The sequence below is a fragment of the Octopus bimaculoides genome, chromosome 4 (assembly GCF_046866305.1).
Source record: "Octopus bimaculoides isolate indiv1 chromosome 4, ASM4686630v1, whole genome shotgun sequence".
Taxonomy (NCBI): Eukaryota; Metazoa; Mollusca; class Cephalopoda; order Octopoda; family Octopodidae; genus Octopus; species Octopus bimaculoides.
In genome coordinates, this window is record NC_142931.1 from 92,472,620 (window position 1) to 92,491,822 (window position 19,203).

Below are 19,203 nucleotides of genomic sequence, written 5' to 3' on the forward strand. Positions count from 1 at the left end.
TATCACTAGTTTACAATTAATTAGTTCCAGTCTCTTGATTTTACATTGTACATCATACATAATGTTCTTAGCTAATTATTTCAAGATTTTGCTGCTTTCCAATCTTTTTATTATATTTCAGTTTTATGTTGGTTGCGTGACAGGTTGTATATGGTTGATTTATATATCGTATGAATGATAAGCATGACAAAACTCTCTTTACAGTCTAACATATTTTCAACTTTCTTTTTGTTCAGTTTGACCAATATTCAATGATTACCAAATTTTTCTTGTGACCAACATTGGTGACTTATTTAGAGTGGATAAGCTCTGCATCTCCATCATCCTTAGAACTGGAGTTGATATATGTGGGGGAATTGGGGTGTCATTACAGCAAGTCCCTTGATTTCAGAGGTCAGTCTTCATGGATTGTCATATAGACTGAACATAATTTGCTTTGGTTGCTACAAAGAGATCAAATCTAATCATTAAATGAGCCTTAGCCAAAGTAAATATCCCTTCAATCCTGAAACTAGTGAGATTGTCCTGGAATGAAGGAAAGGGACACAATGTATTCGCTCTTTACCCTTTTGCTGAAAGTATCACTTCATATGGAATGCCATTGTGGTGACTCTGCTGTTCTATCATATGTCTTTAATGCTGTGGCAGAGGTTGGCATTACTATGTCAGGTTGAATGAATAAAACACAAATACTCTAATGAATTTCTAGTTCTTTTGTTTAAAGTAATATATTATTGCTGTTACATTTTATAGTAGAAGATTATAAGGACTTATACATATACTGTCTCTTTAATTTCTGTCAAAATCTCAAAATAGGTATGATATGACTGATCAAAACATTGCATTTCCTAAAAGAAATTTCTTTAGAATAAACTATTGTGTTGAGTCACAAGTTATGCAATATGTTGAGGGAGCTAGGTCTGGACTATATGCTGGGTGTGACATCAGTTTGATTCCCTCAAGTTTCTGGAGTTTATTCTGGGTTGTTCAAGCAGTATGAGGTCTTGCGTTGTCTTACTGCAGAAGAGCTCACTTTCTGTTAACCAATATATTTATATTTATTGCTCATATGTAGCAATACTAGTAAGTTCGTGTTAAAACTCAGTCTACATATGCTTCAGAAAAAGCTTCAGTCAAATAAAGAGCAATAATAAGAAATTAAAATGACAAAGGAATAAGAAATTATGTCATAAACTTCATTAGCTTACAACTGTTTCTACTACAAGATGCAATGCACTCATAATTGAATGCACAAACATTTCAACTATAAGTACATTGCTTCCTATAGCAGAAACAACTGGAAGTTCATGAAGTTCATGACATAATTACTTATTCCTTTGTCATCACATAAAAAGCACTGAGTCCACTCTGTGGAGTAGTTGGTGTTAGGAAGGGCATCCAGCCATAAAATCCCTGCCAAAACAGACTCAGTAGATTTTCTACATGGCCACCTCCTGTCAACCATCCTACCCATGCATTCATAGACGATCGATGTTAAACAATGATGATGATGATGAGATATATATATATATATATATATCTAAAAAAAGGAGCACTCCATGGTTACGATGACGAGGGTCCCAGCTGATACAATCAACGGAACAGCTTGCTCGTGAAATTAACGTGCAAGTGGCTGAGCACTCCATAGACATGTGTAACCTTAACGTAATTCTGATATCTATTGTTGTGTCTGGGGAGAGTAATTCTCTTTTAGTGCCTTATTATTTAACACACTCACTGGTTAAGTTTCCACTCATTTTTTTTCTAAAATTTTCATTGCGTCTTGCAACATTTTCAATAGTCGTTGACTCTGTCCATTATCTGAACTGCGTTCTTTTTGTTTGTTTGTGCGCATGTGTGTGGGTCAGTGTGCATGCGCATACACATATGTATGTATGCATGCATGTGTGTGTGTGCATGCATACATTCATGCATGTGCGTATGTTTGTGCATATTCATGTATTTGTGTGTTCGTGTTTGCATGTGTGTGTGTGTACCTCTGTCTCTTTGTGTGTGCATGTCTGAGTGTGTTTGTGTGTGTGTGTCTGTCTGTGTCTGTGTATGGGTTTTTGTGACAAGGTACTGCGTCTGTTATGTATGGATGTGTCTCCATATATGTCCTTGTGTGAAGTGAAGTGTGTATGTATATAGTCATGTGTATAATATTTATGTTTTACTAACTCTTTTTAATCTCAACATTTTATTTCATTTTTAGAGTCATATTTTGGTGCACAAAAACCATCGACCATATGTGTGTGACTATTGTGATGCTGGTTTTACAAAAAAGCAGTCACTCAAAATTCATCTTCAGACTCATTCACTGGTTGGTACTAATCTTTATTATAACTATCTTCAGTCATATAGCTAACACAATGTGTCATAATCATTGTCATGTATAGTTATCCATTGTTGATAATACATTGGTAGTTGTTAATCCAGTAACCATACTCCTATTTTGCCAGATGAATAAATTGTTAATAGGAAATCATTATTTCTAATTGATAAAACATTAATTCTATTTTCTTACATGTCTCCCTACATACCCTCCTTACTGACTGTGTCCCAGCCTATCACATTTTGATAAAGCCTAATCTTTGGAACTTTTTGTCTTTTATCATCTTTCTCACCTCAATATCAACAGTGTTACCTTCATGAAAACCTTTTGTTAAAAATATATTTTATAAACATTCTATCAAACATTCTAAACAAAAATTAACTGAAAGTAATATTTTTTGTTAATGTTATATTGGTACAGTTGGTAATCCTTTATCCAAAATGCTTGGAACTGGAGGTGTTTTGGATTTAAGACAATTTTAGATTGCAAAATTTTGGTATATTTGCATCTATATAATGGCACGTCTTGGTCATGGGATTCCAGTCTAAATACAGTTACATTTCATAATACTTCTTTTACATATAGATTTAATGTTGGTTCTGTTTTGCTTGATATGTAACAGTTTTACTTAGAGAATTTTTTGCTTTCCATGAAAACCAATCTATGTTACACTCTCACTTCAACTTTTGAACTGCATAAAACATTTGCTTGTTACTTTCATTTTGCGTTTACCTCCGCTTTTTAAAACCCTTCAGAAATTTTCCATTTGTGTTGATTATTTCACTCAAAATAAATTAAGATTCTGAAGGCTTTTGGATTTCATAATTTTGGATAAAGGATTATGAACTGTATTGTACTTTTGTATTATTAACTTAATTCAATATCTTTACTTTTATCTTTTATTATATGCAGGATAAACCATACATTTGTGATATTTGTGGTGATACTTTTGCTTCAGCTGATAAACGTAGTGATCATTACCAGATTCATTCAGAAGCGCACCATAGAGGTGAGGATAGTATTACACCAGCATATCAACAACTACACCAAGTGGTTAGCCCTTTGCCTAAGGCTTACACAAGTTCACAAGAGTTGTATATGACCCTAACACAGCTTCCCGGCAACCAAACTCCATTATCTGAGACATCTGCAATGGTTCAGCAAAAGCATGTACCATTCCGAACACATTTGCATCAAGATCAGCAATATTTGGAAATTCGTTCTCCAAATGTTGTTGAATCAACAGCTGTTACAGTTTCAGCACCTATCCTAACAACAGCTATCTCACCAGACTCAAGTTCAATCAGCAAGCCTTGAAATGGACCTATTGCCCCTTGGTAATCAAAATCAATTTCAGTGGGAATTATTCCCTTCTGAAGAAATGCAGTATTCTGCAGTGGCATGCAGAAAGCATCATATGCAACAACCAGATAGTCAGTCAATGAAAAGTGCATCCCCTAGAAAATAGCAGCTTAACCTACAGATGGTTTTTCTGCTTACACAGGGGATATTTTGTTTGAGTGTCTTTGTTGTCACGGTGCAGAAAGCATTAGGCATGTCTCTTCCGAGGGAGACCAAGCAGAATTTCTTGAATGAGCCCCATGATGGCTTTGATTGCAACCTGCTGAATAATGTTGTACCTATTTGATACACTTCCTCAAGCCTGCTCTTCAGTTATGTTCGAGCACTTTTTTCAGGTTGAAACTAAGATGTGTGTAAACACAAGCCTTTTCTCTTTCCTTGCCTGGGTGACATTTTTGGGTTATCAGGTGGTGAGAGTTACAAAGACATATGAGAATACAAAGATCCTTGCAAGGAGAAACCAAATACGTGTGTATGTGCACATATGTATATATATATATATATATATTACACATGTATGCATGTGTGTATGTGTCTGTGTGTATATATATATATATATATATATATATATATATATATATATATATATATGCATGTGTATGTGCACGTATATATTTGTATACATATGTGTATATTTGTAAATTAATGTGTGTGCACTTAGACATACACAAATTGTGTATGTTCATATATCTGTGTGTGTGTGTGTGTGTGTCTATATATATATATATATATATATATATATATATATATATATATATATATAGTGAGAGACAGAGAGTGATATGTGTGTATGTATATATTTGTATATATATGATCTTTTGGGGGTCAAAGTAGAACAAATTCACTTGACTCTACAGAAATATGCTTCAAATAGGTGAAGATTTTTCTTTTAACATGCACTTGCACAGATTCACATACATATATACAAATTAAAAAATTAAATACAATGATTAGAAAGCATTTTTTTTTTATTTTTTTAATGACCCACCCCCATTTGTTGTAATTTAAATCCTGACTCCCTAAATTTGTTCCACAACATATACACTGTCTGATTTTGTTGGGAAATGTCCAAAGTCGGGTTTTATCTATAGAAGTGCTTGGGGTTGTTTTTAGAGCTTTTATTGAAAAATTGATAAAGTTTGTTTAATCTAATCTGTCTTTCAAAAGTGATATATTGTGTCTTGAAAAATATCAGATTCTACCGGAAAGGAGAGAAAAAAATTTTTTTTTTTTCTGATATATAAAATCCTTATTAGATATCTACTTGTCTGTAGCCAGCTATGCCTCTCTCTCTCTCTCTCTCTCATGCTCTAATCTACCTACATGTATATTTTTGACTTTTTATACATAAAATATATCTATTTCTTTTGATAAGAATTTTTTTCTTTAAAATGTACATTTAGCATTTATTTATTTATTTTTTTTTCATTTTGAATTGTTTATTCCAAATATAGAAGAATGTTCATACTTCTAATACTCTCATTTAGGTCATTTGTATAGTTGATTGGTAAAACAGTTATTTACTGTTGAATGAGTATATTTGAGCACATCATAATGGAAAACACAATCTTCATAATTGTATTATTAATTTAGACGTGTTCTTTTTAAAGATCCCTTTAAAAAAGATGCAAATGTGTTACTTTAAGAAATGTTTTTTTTTTCTCTAGTTTGCTTTTTAGCATAAGAATTTTGTCAAAATTTAGTACTTGTATCAGCTATAGTTTAAATAATTTCATGCATTATATATTTATAATAAAATAGATTATATTAAAATGCATGAAGAACATATATATATATTATATATAATTTTATATTATTTTTTTATATACATATATATGCACACACACACATATATGTATGTATACAGCAATACTATATTTTTTTTTAAATCTTCCCACTCCATTTAAAAGACAGTTTTTATTTTTAAGAATAATTTTGATTTCTCATGTATAATTTAGAACCAGTGATATTAAGATATTAATGATAGCTTTGTTTTCTATTTCTGTTGTTATTTAGTTCCACTGTAATCACTGAAATATAGAAATTTAATTACCTTTTGCTATTTCAGTATCAAAAAAATTTAGCCAATATATGTTATCATCTCACAATTTTTCTTTGCATATATAAAGAAGCCTACTTTCATCTTTACACATACATGTGCATTCACTTTAAACAGTGTTTTTCAATTCATTAATCAGTTTTTAAACCATAGTGAAGAAATTTGCTGCATTTACTATCCATTCCATGTACTCTTAGCATTAACTTTTTAAAAAATTGAAACCACCTCCTACACAAATTCTCTATTCAATTGATTTTGTTCACTTTCGTGGTTGTATGTATGAGTGTGTGCACACCGGTATTTCCCTTTTTTATTTTATTTTTTTTATTTTTTTTTTTTAAGTTTTAACCCTGTGAAATATTTGCAAGTTTACTTTTAGTTTGTGTCACAGATTTAATACAATTTGGAACTGTTATTTAATTTCTTTTGTTTATTTTTATATTTTCTTTCCTCTATGCCATGTTTTAAGTGGTTGTAAGTAGTGGAGAGTGTCTTTATGTTCAGTTTAAAATATATTTTCATAACTTTCTTTGAAGAAATATGCTTTTAATGAGTAAACTAATATTTCTAGATAATCTGTCCCTTCTTAAAAACTGTCTTAATATTTTCTGACAACTAAAACAAATCATGAGTTTTATTATCTGTCTTTTGATGATTTGATTCAAATGTTTTAAATACAAAGTGGGAGGAGGATATTATGAAATCAAAAATAACAAAATGCCATGTTTAAATACATTGCCTACATTTTATTTTGTATTTCTGATAATTTGTTTTCCAAAAGAATATTACTACAATTTTTTTTTGTTAAAGTTTGCAAATATTTTCATTATTTATCATTTTGGGGCAACTTTATATTTTACATTTTAAAATTTATTTTACTCTTTGAGGAATAAAGGCATTTATGATAAATTTCAAATATTTGGAAGACATACAAATTAGTATAGAAATCAGAGTGAATCAGGTTATACATTTGACTTCAAAACTTTTTTCATCTTTTCTCCTTGTTAGAATTAAGTCCTTGCTTTCTTGAAAGGGATGATTATTTACTATTTTTTGTTAACCCAGACATAAATACATTGCATATATTTCATGTTAAAAAAATAAGCAATGATTGATTATTGAGATAAACACAGAAATGTTTATAAAATTATGTATATTTTCTTGATTTAGTTAGAATTATAATACAGAATAGTATTAAAGCTGTAATGATTCAAATCGCATGAATAAGTAAAATTGGTATTTCAGGAATCCTCTAAATTATACACCATTTCTTTAGTGACATTTGACTTAAAATAAGTTTTTATTTTCAGAAAATAAGAAATGCAAACTAATATTTTCTCAAAAATGATTTGTATTTTTTATCAGACTTTTGTAATAATAATCTATGCTTTTCCAATACAGCTGTTGACATTTTACTGAGTTATATTTTAATCAAATCAAGGAATTTGTGCAGTCCAGTATAAGTATATGATATCAGTGTATTTCTGTATTAAAAATTGCTTACTTGGAGAAGCAGTTTATTAAATCTATAAAAAGTGTTATCAGGAAAATAGATTTAGACAGATGAATTCATGTAAACAGACACACAGGCACACTTTTGTATACAGATTTAAACATTTTAAGCAGAACATTATTATTATTATTATTATTATTATTATTATTATTATTATTATTACATCCTTAAAACGATTTTTATTATTATTTCTCTCATTACATCTAATTTTCTTCCTATATAGGAATTTGGTAATAGATAATATGTATACATATTATCTTTTACCTGCTGAGAACACAATCTAAACATTAAATTGTATTTTGATATTTCCTTCATAAACATAATAATCTATAGAATAGAAATCATTATTGAAATTCTAAAATTCACTCACCAAATTTCAAACAGTCTAAATAGCATTATTCTAATTCTGCATAAAAATGAATTTGAATTTTAAAAAATGCATGTATCTATATGTATTTTCATGTTGATAAAACTGATAGGGTGGGAAAGACTGCTTCACATACATTTTGCATTCTCTCTCTCACTCTCACTCTCTCTCTCTCTCTCTCTCTCTCTCTCTCTCTCTCTCTCTCTCTCTCTCTCCATATATATATATATATATATATATATATATATATATATATATATATATATATGTGTGTGTGTGTGTGTGTGTGTGTGTGTGTGTATAGAAACATATAGTTTGTATTCATTTAAAAGAAGAAAATAGAAATTGGGAAGTTAATAATTGTTTATTATTAGCAGCAAATTGGTCATCTTCACTTATAGCCATTTCTATTACTACTCAATAAACATTAAATTTACATTTGTATCACATGAGCATAATATCACCAGAGGGAAAAAGATATACCTTTGGATGCTATATGTGTGTTTGTGAATTCATTTTAGCAGACTACCTATTATTTTAAGGAAATTCATTCCCCCAAAATACTAGGTATTGAACCAGTATTTCCTTGGATGAAACTATCCCTTCATGAGGTTAACACAACCTCTAATTAATATATATATATATATATATATATATATATATATATATATATATATATATATATATATATATGAATTGTAACAAAACAAAAATTGGTGTTCGAAGCGAGTTACTTCTCTTCAAATTTTATCGCTTACATAAACATAAGGTGATATGAATGTGTGTGTGTGTGTGTGTGTGCGTGCATATGCTTGTTAGTTTTTTTACTTCTGTTCATTTATAGTAAGTAACTGTAACTCTTTAGTTTCTAAACTACTGCTTTTCCTTTGATGTCCATTTAGTTAAATCATTCTGTTAAATATAGCTAAATGGCAAGTTTTTTGGAACTCTCTCTCTCTCTCTCTCTCTCTGTGTGACACACAGATCCCTCCTCTTTTCTCTTGTTCTCATTCTGTTGAGAATACTGTCTGGCCTGTTGTGGGTTCCGTTGAATGTATGAAATGTATACAAGGCAGGTGAAAAATAGAGAAGGATATGAGTATTCAGTCATTTGACCATTAAGCAAGATATTAGTGTCATCATCATTGGTTAATGTTAATTTTTCCATGCTTGCATGGGTAAACAAAACTTGTTGAGGCAGATTTTCTATGGTTGGATGCCTTTCCTGTTGCAAGCTCTTCCCTGTCTCCAAGCAAGGTAATATTTCCCCATGACTAGATATAGTGTATCTGGAATACAAGGATCTAGGAAATAGTTCAGCATTTTGTTTCTTTGATTCTTGGGTTGAGAAGGTTAAGTAACACACATTAAATTAAATAATTTCTTTTTTAATTAATTATACCATCTTCCTTTCTCATTTCCATTTTCCCTTATCAATTGTAATGTAATGATTTAGTGTAAAGAAACAGTTTGCAATTTGTTGTTATATATTGAATTTTTATGTAGAGAGTAATCTAGGTAAGGAGAGTTCTTAAATAATCGCATTATTATTGTCTATTTCAAAGTAATCAGTGTCATGGTAAAGAGTGGGGGGATATTTCTATTTAGCTCTTATTTTGTATTTTCACGTTTGTGTTAGTATATGTCAAACCTTTTAAATATTATTTTCGTCTACATTTACATTGATCAAATCCTAATATGTCATAGCTTCAAATGTTTATCTACTTGATTATTACTCCAGCATCTTATATACAAACATGTTTACAGAGTACTACTTACACATTATTCTTTTTTGTAGGTTCCTATAATATTGGGCATTCAAATAACCAACCATCAAATATAGATTGCTGTAACACTATTCACTATTTATATTAATGTATTTTGTTCAGATATAAGTTACTATAATAAAGATGAGAAGCTGGTTATCTGTTAAAATATATTATCAATAATGATACATTTCTTACTGGAATAGTGAGTTTGTTACATTTGTTTAGGGCATTAAAAAAGAAAACTGGACAATCTTAATCAATGAGAGCTTTATGTATATATTGATTTATTATATCTTGACATAAAATAGTTTTGTAAATATATAAAAAGGCTCTTATTTTCCCTAACAGTGGTTCAGTCTTTACACATTGTTGAACATTTCTTTTTGTTTGTATATACCTTAGCTAATATTTAATTATTTTTACTTTTTCACTCATTTTGACACTAGTAAAGAGAATCTGTGCCTTGATTTATAATTAGAGTTCATCTGTAGGATTCCTGTTATTAGTAGTACAAACATTGTTGTATAGAGTTTTGTGTAATGTCAATAAATTCAATCGCTTTGAGAAATGGCAAGACTTGCCTTTCAACAGAGAGTAGAAAAAGATGGAGTTGTGAACTTGGTTGATCTATAGCAATTGACCTAAAATCTTAGATTTAAATTTCTTGCTTAATTGTGGCACTTCACATTCTGAGTTCAAATTTTTTTGTGGCCAGTTTTGTCTTTCTTCCTTCCAGAGTCAATAAAATAAGGTACCAGTCTGGTACTGGGGTTGATGGTATTGATAAATTCCTTCTTTTAAAAATATTGCCAATCTCATGCCTAAATTAGAAACAATTATTCATGTTAGGTAGTTTAGTTATTGTACACCTATAACTTGGATAAATACTATCAAATATATACCATTATAAAAGCAATGACTGAAGTATTTTATCATGTTATACACACACACATACACCCTCACAAATACATACATGCATACATACACACAGGCGTGGTTGTGTGGTTAAAAATTACACTTCCTAACTATGTGGTTTCAGGTTTAGACTCATTGTATGGCACCTTGGACTTTGAACAAGTACCTTCTGCTACAACCCCAGCCAAAACCTCAGGAATGGATTTGATGGGTAGAAACTGAAAAGAAGCCTGTATCAGATATATATATATATATATATATATCTTTACACACACACACACACACATATATATACATGTATATACAAGTATATGTATGTATGTGCATGTACACGTGTGTGTTCATTTACACCATTGAAAACTTATTTGAAAGTGATTTGAGCAATGATGCTGTTGGTACTTCTGTCACTAACTTGTTTGCTCACTATGTGCTTTCGAAATCTTGTAGAATAATAGATCCCTTACTTAAAACAAATAAGAGTGAACATCAGGAAGGGCATCCAAATGTAAAACAATGCCTCAATATTATATTCATCAAACCCATGCTAGCATGGAAGAATGGATGTAAAATTAAATGAGTGCATATATATATATATTTGCATAGATAAAGACACATTAGTCTAAATAAACTAGCAAGTACTAAAATATTCTTGCCCTTCATGCTTTTTACAATTATGACTGCTGATGTTGATTCTAAATACTGCTGCTATACTTACACTACTATTACTACTGCTGTTTCTTTTTTCTTTCTTTCTTTCACCTTTTTCACAAAAAATAAATTCAAATGTCAGGTTATCAAGTTGGACTATTTTACTAACTCATCCAAACGATACTGGTGTTTAATAATGGATGTGAAATCTTACTGGTAATTACAACATCACCATCTTATTTTTTGTTTCAAAATGTTCAAAATCTACTGGTTCCTTGTTTAGTTGTTTTCTTTTCTCCCGGTGACATAAAAACCAAATTGGGAATTTGGAATTTTTTGATTATTCAAATTTTCTATGATTGGATTATATTTATTTCTTGTTACTGTTACTTTTCCAAATTCTACACTTGTGATCTTGATATTATTTTTGGTTTCTCCTTTGCAATAGAATAATAGCTGATCACTTTTTATTTGTATATAAACAATATCAGACATTTGTATTAATTTGTGGGCATCCACTAAATTCAAATAGAGACTGTTGGGAATATTTTACAGTTCATAGTTGTTCCACCGATTGAATGAATTTGTGTGTGTGTGTGTGTGTGTGAGAGAGAGAGAGAGAGAGAGAGCCATCCTTCCAAATGTACATATTTATCTATATATCTTCATGTGTTATATACAAATTTGTACACTAGCACTCACTCACCTACACTGATACTCTCCTAAACTCAACACATGAGTATGGATATTTTTCATTTGGGAAAATAGTAGCAAATACCTGTCTGTTTCTAGATTTAATTTCATCTTTCTATGATAGGAATAAGTTGGATGTTCTTCTATTTGACCATTCTGTATGATTCCTTCTATGCCTTTGTAAAAATCTATTTAGAGATCTGGATATCGATGGAAGTTAAAAAAATTAACAAAAAGTTGATGAATTTAAATAATCTTCATGAAAATCTTTTCGTATCTCTTGTTACATTTCCTCCACATCTGCACTTCTTTTCATCAAATACTGAAATGGCAGTTTGTTTCATCCAATACATGACACAAATCTATCAACTTACAAATTCAATCTGCAAACTTAGCATTTTGATTTTTGACATTATTTCATCTAATTTTGAATTTGAAGTGTCGTGAATTTCAAGATATTGTGATATTCTACTGGATATAATTTTGGGCCCATGTAAAATGAACTGAGAAATTGTTTTCTTTTCTATGTGTGTTGGAGTGGAATGATGCAATATGAATGACTTACAGTTGCCAAAGTTTTTTAATTGTTCTCTTCTGTGATGTTCAGAATTATAACTGAACTAATCATATAAAGCTTTTATACCTTCTAGTTAACATATATCTAATAGGATCACTTTTATGATAAACTTTCAGTCATTTTGTTCTGTGTATGTATTCTATTAGTCCGTGTGTATAATTATATCATCCATCCTTGCAGCTGCTGATTTATTAATAACTGTTTGCAATACCTAAATATTGGTGTATGTGTCTGACTTTTTTGTTTGTTGTATCACTTCTATTGGAACATAATCAATACTGCTGCTTCATAATTGTGTTTGTAAAAAATTTCTAAATTTCATTTACAATTGGTTTAAATGACTATATCTTATTGAATGAAGAAAATAGACAGGGAAGTGACACAAACACAGACATGCATGGGTGTACATTTACAGGTACAGATTAAAGGTACAGAGGGACAGAGATAGGTATCTTGCTGTAGATACAGGATACTCCACTTGGAAAGGAAAGGAGTGAGTTACAGAGTAAGATAAAAAGAATGATAATGAAAGAGATGATGTTGAAAATATGTTGGGACATGCCCTCAAGGTGTTAATGATGAAGAACAGCACAGAAAGGAGGTCGTTGGTAGAGACAGAAAGCAGGGGAAGATAATGGGAAATGGTTTAGGGTGGGAAAGAAAGTTAACTGAGAAAGCCAAGGTGGGATGTAGTATGTGCCTATTCTGCTTTTAGATGATAGGGAAGTGATGGGTCAGAGAGGATGGGAGAGGGGAAAGACAAGGCCCTTCACAGACAAGCATTACCAAGGTAGTTTTAGGATATCAATTCTGCTGTGGTAGGTGAGTCTTCTTAAGTACAGAAAGGTGCCAAATATTTTGGTCCTTTGTCATCTTTGTGTAAGGCTCAGCGTCTTCAGACCAGCCGTCAATACTTTGTTCCATGATTTCCTGGTTCTCCCTCTTCCACAAGTTAGATCCCCTTTAAGTGATCAGCACTTTTTATGCAACTGTCCACATCCATTCACATCAAATGACCAAACCAGTGCAGTCCTCTCTCTCTCTCTCGCACATTACATTTAATTCCTCTTATACCTAACTTTTCTATACACAGACATTGCACATCCAGCAAAGCATCTTAGCTTCATTCCACTTTAGTTGTCGCATGTCCTCAGTATTCAGGGCCCACATCTCACTACTATGTAGCATTGCTGTTTGTACACATACATCATACAACCTTCCTTTCACTTGGAGAGTGAGATCTTTGGTTACCAACAGAGGTAAAAGTTCTCTGAACTTTCTCCATCCTATTTTTATTCTAGAAATTACACTTTCAGTACATCTTCTTCCACTACTCATTAGGTCACCTAAGTAGCAGAAATTATCTATTAACTCTTGAGATCCTCTGGAATATTTGAGAAAATCAATTTTCTGTGTATTTGTAATCTTTATGGTTCTTGTGCGTCTTCACACTACTTTCTCTGTTATTCTACTGTCCATTTTGTGTGTCTATGGCTTGCACTGGGTACACAAAATGGAATTCTAGTGTACACCTTTCCTACATATTGAGCAAGGCCATTTACCTGATGGGAGTAGGGCCTTGTCTATTTTCTTGCTTACTAGGACCTTGGTTTTTGCTAAGTTCAAATTTTGTTTCCACACACACACATGCACGTATATACAATTTTTACACATACATATGTGTGTATACATATATATTTATACACAGACCCACATGAATACATACATGCATATGTATGGTTAAGAAAGCAGTGTGGTTGAGAAGTTTGCTTCCTAAGTGCATGATTTTGGTTTCGGTCCCTCTTTATGGCATCATCAGTGTCTACTTTGGCCCAAACTGATCAAACCCTTATGTGAATGATTTTGATAGATGAGAACTGAAAGAAACTTGACTCAAATATATATATATTATATATTTATATAATTAATATAAACAGCAGGTTGCAGTGTTTCACCAAAAAGGAGAATTATAATTGTCACTAAATGTGACTAAGGTGTTAAGAAACACTTACATTGCTAGAAATACGGGCTAAAATGCTCTAATGCTGTGGTTAACGCACGTGAATGAAAATATACACTAACAGGGACCTGAATTGTCTGAAAAATGCTGATCGAGAATTCTTATCTATATCTATGTATATATCAGTTTTATTAAAACTGCAAATCTTCACAAATTGTTTCTCAGAGTTTCACATTTCCATTCACCTTCCACCTCGTTTTGCATTTATGTGCTTACTCATGTGTGTCTGACCCATGGAAGCATGGGGAAAAGTTTAAGTCGAAACAATGATGATATACTTATATTCTTTTCTACTCTAGGTACAAGATCCAAAATTTTGAGGGTGGGGGCCAGTTGATTAGATCAATCCCAGTATGCAATTGGTAGTTAATTTATTGACACTGAAAGGATGAAAGGCAATGTTGATCATGACAAAATTTGAACTTAGAACAACATAAAGACAGATGAAATTCCGCTAAGTATTTCACCCGGCATGCTAACATTTCTGCCAGCTCGCCACTTTGATGATATACATATGTTGAATAAATGATGGTTATGCTTCATTCATGCCAATTGTTCAAGGCCATTAGGTATAAGGAAATAATCTGGAAATAATGCGGCTTATATCAGAACATTGGTTTTATGTTTGTTTGTTTGTATGTACACATGCATACACAAACACACACATCAGTATGGTCGTTGCTTAAGAAGTTTACTTTCCATTCACATAGTTTTAAGTTTAGTTCCACTGAACTAGGGGAGGTAATACATGAACTAGTTTTAATTTTTAAAAGAATAAAATAAATTGTGTATTGTTCATATATATATATATATATATATATATATATATATATATATATATATATATATATCCATTACTATATGTTATATTTTTATAATTACTGATATAAGACATAATATGTCATGTTTTTGTATATTGTTATAATTGGCCTTTTAGTAAATAAACAAGTAAATTCATATAATATAATGTCTATAAGTTGATGAATACCATCTATTAATCCCCGCCATTTTCTTATTGCTCTCTCTCTCTCTCTCTCTCTCTCTATATATATATATATATATATATATATATATTAATAAATTATAGGGTGCTGCTATTTCTAGCGAGTAGATGTCCTATTATAGGCGTCTCTGCATTTCAAATGAATATATATATATATATATAAAATATCTATTATACAGGTGTGGCTATGTGGTTAAAAGACTTGCTTTCCAACCAAGTTTTCGTTAGATCATTCCCACTGCATGGACCTTGGGCATGTGTTTCCTATCACCCTGGGTAGCTGAAGTCTTGTGGATGGATCTGGTAGATGGAAACTGAAAGATTCCTGTTTGGGTGTGCTATTGTGACGATTGTAAATGAGCATCATGTTCATACAAGTGAAGTTGTTCATTTCCAACATTGTCACCTATAGGAATACATTATCTTGTTTGGAAACAGATAAGGGTTGGCAACAGGAAGGCCATCTGGCTGTAGAAAGTCTGACCCATGCAAACATGTAAAACTAAACGTTGAGTGATGATGATAACCTGTGGTATGTGTCCGGCTACTTCTCTTCCTTTTATATCTTCGCTTTCGCAAAGCTGGCATGAACATTATTCGTCTCCCTTCCAGTTCATTGCTTTACAGCGTTTAGCATACACATATTTTTTTCACGTCTGGCCGTATAGCCTTCCTTGTTTGTTTTCACTGTTTCGTTTTCCTGTTTTGTTTTCTGTCCACCACTACATTCCTCCACGTTACAAATTTAATTTAAATTAAATTTAATTTGTGGTCCATGGGAAGAGCCATTCTAACAATGCGTCCTGCCCTAACTCTTCGAAACGCTTAGTTTTAGAATGGTGGCAGCTGATGAAGGAAATGTTCTCTATGTGGCCTGTGTGTTTTCTGTATTCTGTTTATCATTTTGTTCACGTTTTTTTGCTATGTCCTGCACCCAGATATTCATCTGTATATACATGTAGATGTAGGTATGTACATACATGTACGTATATACGCATATACTCATATATTGTTTGTATTGTATATATATATATAGATACCTAAATGTATGTATGTATGTAAGTATATACACATATGCATGTGAGTTTATGTGTGTGTGTGTATATATATATATATGTATATATATAGGTTTGTGTGTGTATGTATCTGACCACTGAATACTAAAGGTCAGTTAAAGAATTTAACATGTGTAGCCATCTATGAAGAACAAACCAAATGAAATGCCAATCCCAGTCAAAACACACACCATGAAAAAAAATCAACTACTACTAAATTCAAACCATAACAGACAGATGAGATGGCCTTGAAGTTGACGATTTTTAACTAACACAGACAACACTCACATAGCACAGGGTAATTCTGAAGGTGGTCAAGCTTTATACTGCACTCTACCACACTTTTAATGGACTATATCATAACTATATATATATGTACACACGCATAAAGTGTTTTTATAATACTTATTTAGCAAGAAGGGTGTCAGCATAGTATTGTGATTAAGATGATCACTTCTAAACCTTTTACTTTTGTCCTATATCTTCTATTGTCTTCTATAGATCTGGGCCATCCAGATGAAAACTGAAAGATGCCTATTTTGTATGTGTGCATATTTACAAAATATGCTGATCTACGGGTATGGATGGTGATACCATCATTTGTGAATATTTGCTGGTATCTCTAGGTTTTAGAATTTCCCTGGAATATAACTCCCTTACTTGAAAAACATGTAAGGTTAGGCAACTGGAAGATGCAATCAGCCCTTAAAAACCTGTCTCAGATTTATTTTCCTTAGAACCATACTAGGAGTGTGTGTATACACAAAGTGGATGTACACAAAGTACAATCATTGCTAGCGATATTAGTGTGTGTCTGTGTGTATGTACGTATATATATTTATATATATATATATACACATACATACACATTTATATGTATATATTTATGCATATATATTATATATCCTGAGGTGCAAGCATAGTTGTATGGTTAAAAAGCTCCTTTTCCAACTACATGGTACTACTGTGCAGCATCTTAGGCAAGTGCCTTCTACAGTAGCCACTTGCTGAACAATACCTTGAGAGTGAATTTGCCAGATGGAAACTGTAGTGTGTGTGCATGCAAATGTGTCTGAATGATGATATTTCACTTGTAATCATTTTCAAAAAATGGTGGTAGCATTCACATTCTGTGTTGACTGTATTGCTTCTTCTTGCGCATTTTCAAAATTCTGTGGAATCTATATGCATGTGTGTATGTAATATTTTAATGTCTGTATTCTAAAGTGGCATGGGTTAGAAGCTTGACAGGATCTGACATGTCCAAGGACCTCATCATACTCCAATGTGTGCTTTAGCATAGCTTCAGTGGTCAGATCCTATTTCTACCACATTCCAGAGTGTACTGGTGTTTTTCTCCCTGGCACTAGCATTAGCCATGTCACCATATAGTTTACAAGTCTAAGATCTTGAATGATTGAGTGAAGCTACAGCTGAGAGGAAGGTGGCTTTATGCTATGAGTTTAACAAATAAACAGTTTTACCAGCAATATACTAATAGCAGAAGAGTTCTTTTTAGCTTTCACAGAAAATATACTTATAATGTGAATTACTACAGTACATGTTTATGCATATACAGTTTGTGTCAATTGTTACTGTACAGTAGGATGTTTTCAGTTTTATTTTTTAATTTTCCTCATCATCTTGGCACTGTCATCATTAGTCACTACCATAACTACCACCACCATTATCATCATCAATGACAACAACTGAGTTGCATATAAAGTATGAGAAGTATATGAATAAAACTGCTTTGGAAATCCAGTGAATCTCAGTTAGGCATTCCTTGCACTTAAAAATTCAATTGTAATTGTGTGTGTGTACATGTACATGTGTATCCATGTTTTTTATTGTTCTTTTTTATTGCATCTTTTTTTATTATTCAGTAACTATTTTACATTTCTGATTAGAGTTCTATCTAATACATCTTAGAGAACACGTTAACAGTAGTGTAAATATCTTTGTTCTGTATGAGGATGCCAAATGTCTCTGTCCAAATATTAATGATGAAGAAGTCCCTATTATTAGCTGCTGAGGAATTTATTATTATCTTTCACTGAATCATGATGTATAAACACGAAAGATATTTGTCATAGTTGCTATAGGTTAATGAATCAAACTATTGTTTCTTGGTCTACACTTCTCTCTCCATTTAATTTCTTTTATCAAAATATATATGAGCCTATCAACTTTTCCAAAATTTCATCCATTATCATGAATATAAGCAATCTTTTTAAAAAGTGTTTCGAAGAACAAGACTGTTTTTGAAAGTTTAACATTTTAAAGTTAACTAAAAAATATGTATCTATGTGCGTTAACACCTGACCTTGTCTGGTCAACTGTACTCATCAGTGATATTTTTATGCATGTGTTTGTAATCTCATTTGCCTCATACCTTAAACCATACACAACTATATATATCTATATCTATATATATATATAATATAAAGGGTGTCCACAAGGTCTGGGTACATGGAGTAAATTAAAATCATAACATAAACAATGAAATATAAGAAATAATAATTTCTTAAAGTATGTGTTAATCCCCATGTACCCAGACTTTGTGGACACCCTGTATATATATATGTATATGTCAAACATAAATTGAAAACAGATACATATGTAGGGTGGACAGATAAATGTGTGTATTATATAGTGTGTAATGTATACTTATATATATCACACACACACATGTATATATATGTGTTTTTATGATATATATATATACACATTATGTGTGTGTGAGAGAGAGAGGGGGGGGACACAGAGAGAGTTTGTATCACTTCTCTTAAAATTTGAATCTTTTAAGGTTTTCATGCAAGAATCTCTTTTGTAGTTCATTGAAATGGGCTGGCACAGAAGCACTCCTAAGTTGCCAAGATACTCA

At 31.6% G+C, this 19,203-nt stretch overlaps 1 protein-coding gene across 3 annotated transcripts in view; it reads left to right on the forward strand.

Annotated features, from left to right (window-relative positions):
- Positions 1-4,002, forward strand: part of LOC106872863 (uncharacterized) — a 187,946-nt gene extending 183,944 nt beyond the window's left edge. For all 3 annotated transcript variants that reach the window (XM_052967244.2, XM_052967246.2, XM_089350998.1), the window contains exons 10-11: positions 2,216-2,323; positions 3,248-4,002. In XM_052967244.2, coding sequence (XP_052823204.1) covers positions 2,216-2,323; positions 3,248-3,652 — 513 coding nt within the window. In that variant the 3' untranslated portion in view covers positions 3,653-4,002. The remainder of the gene's footprint in view (positions 1-2,215; positions 2,324-3,247) is intronic.
- Positions 4,003-19,203: the final 15,201 nt, after the last annotated feature.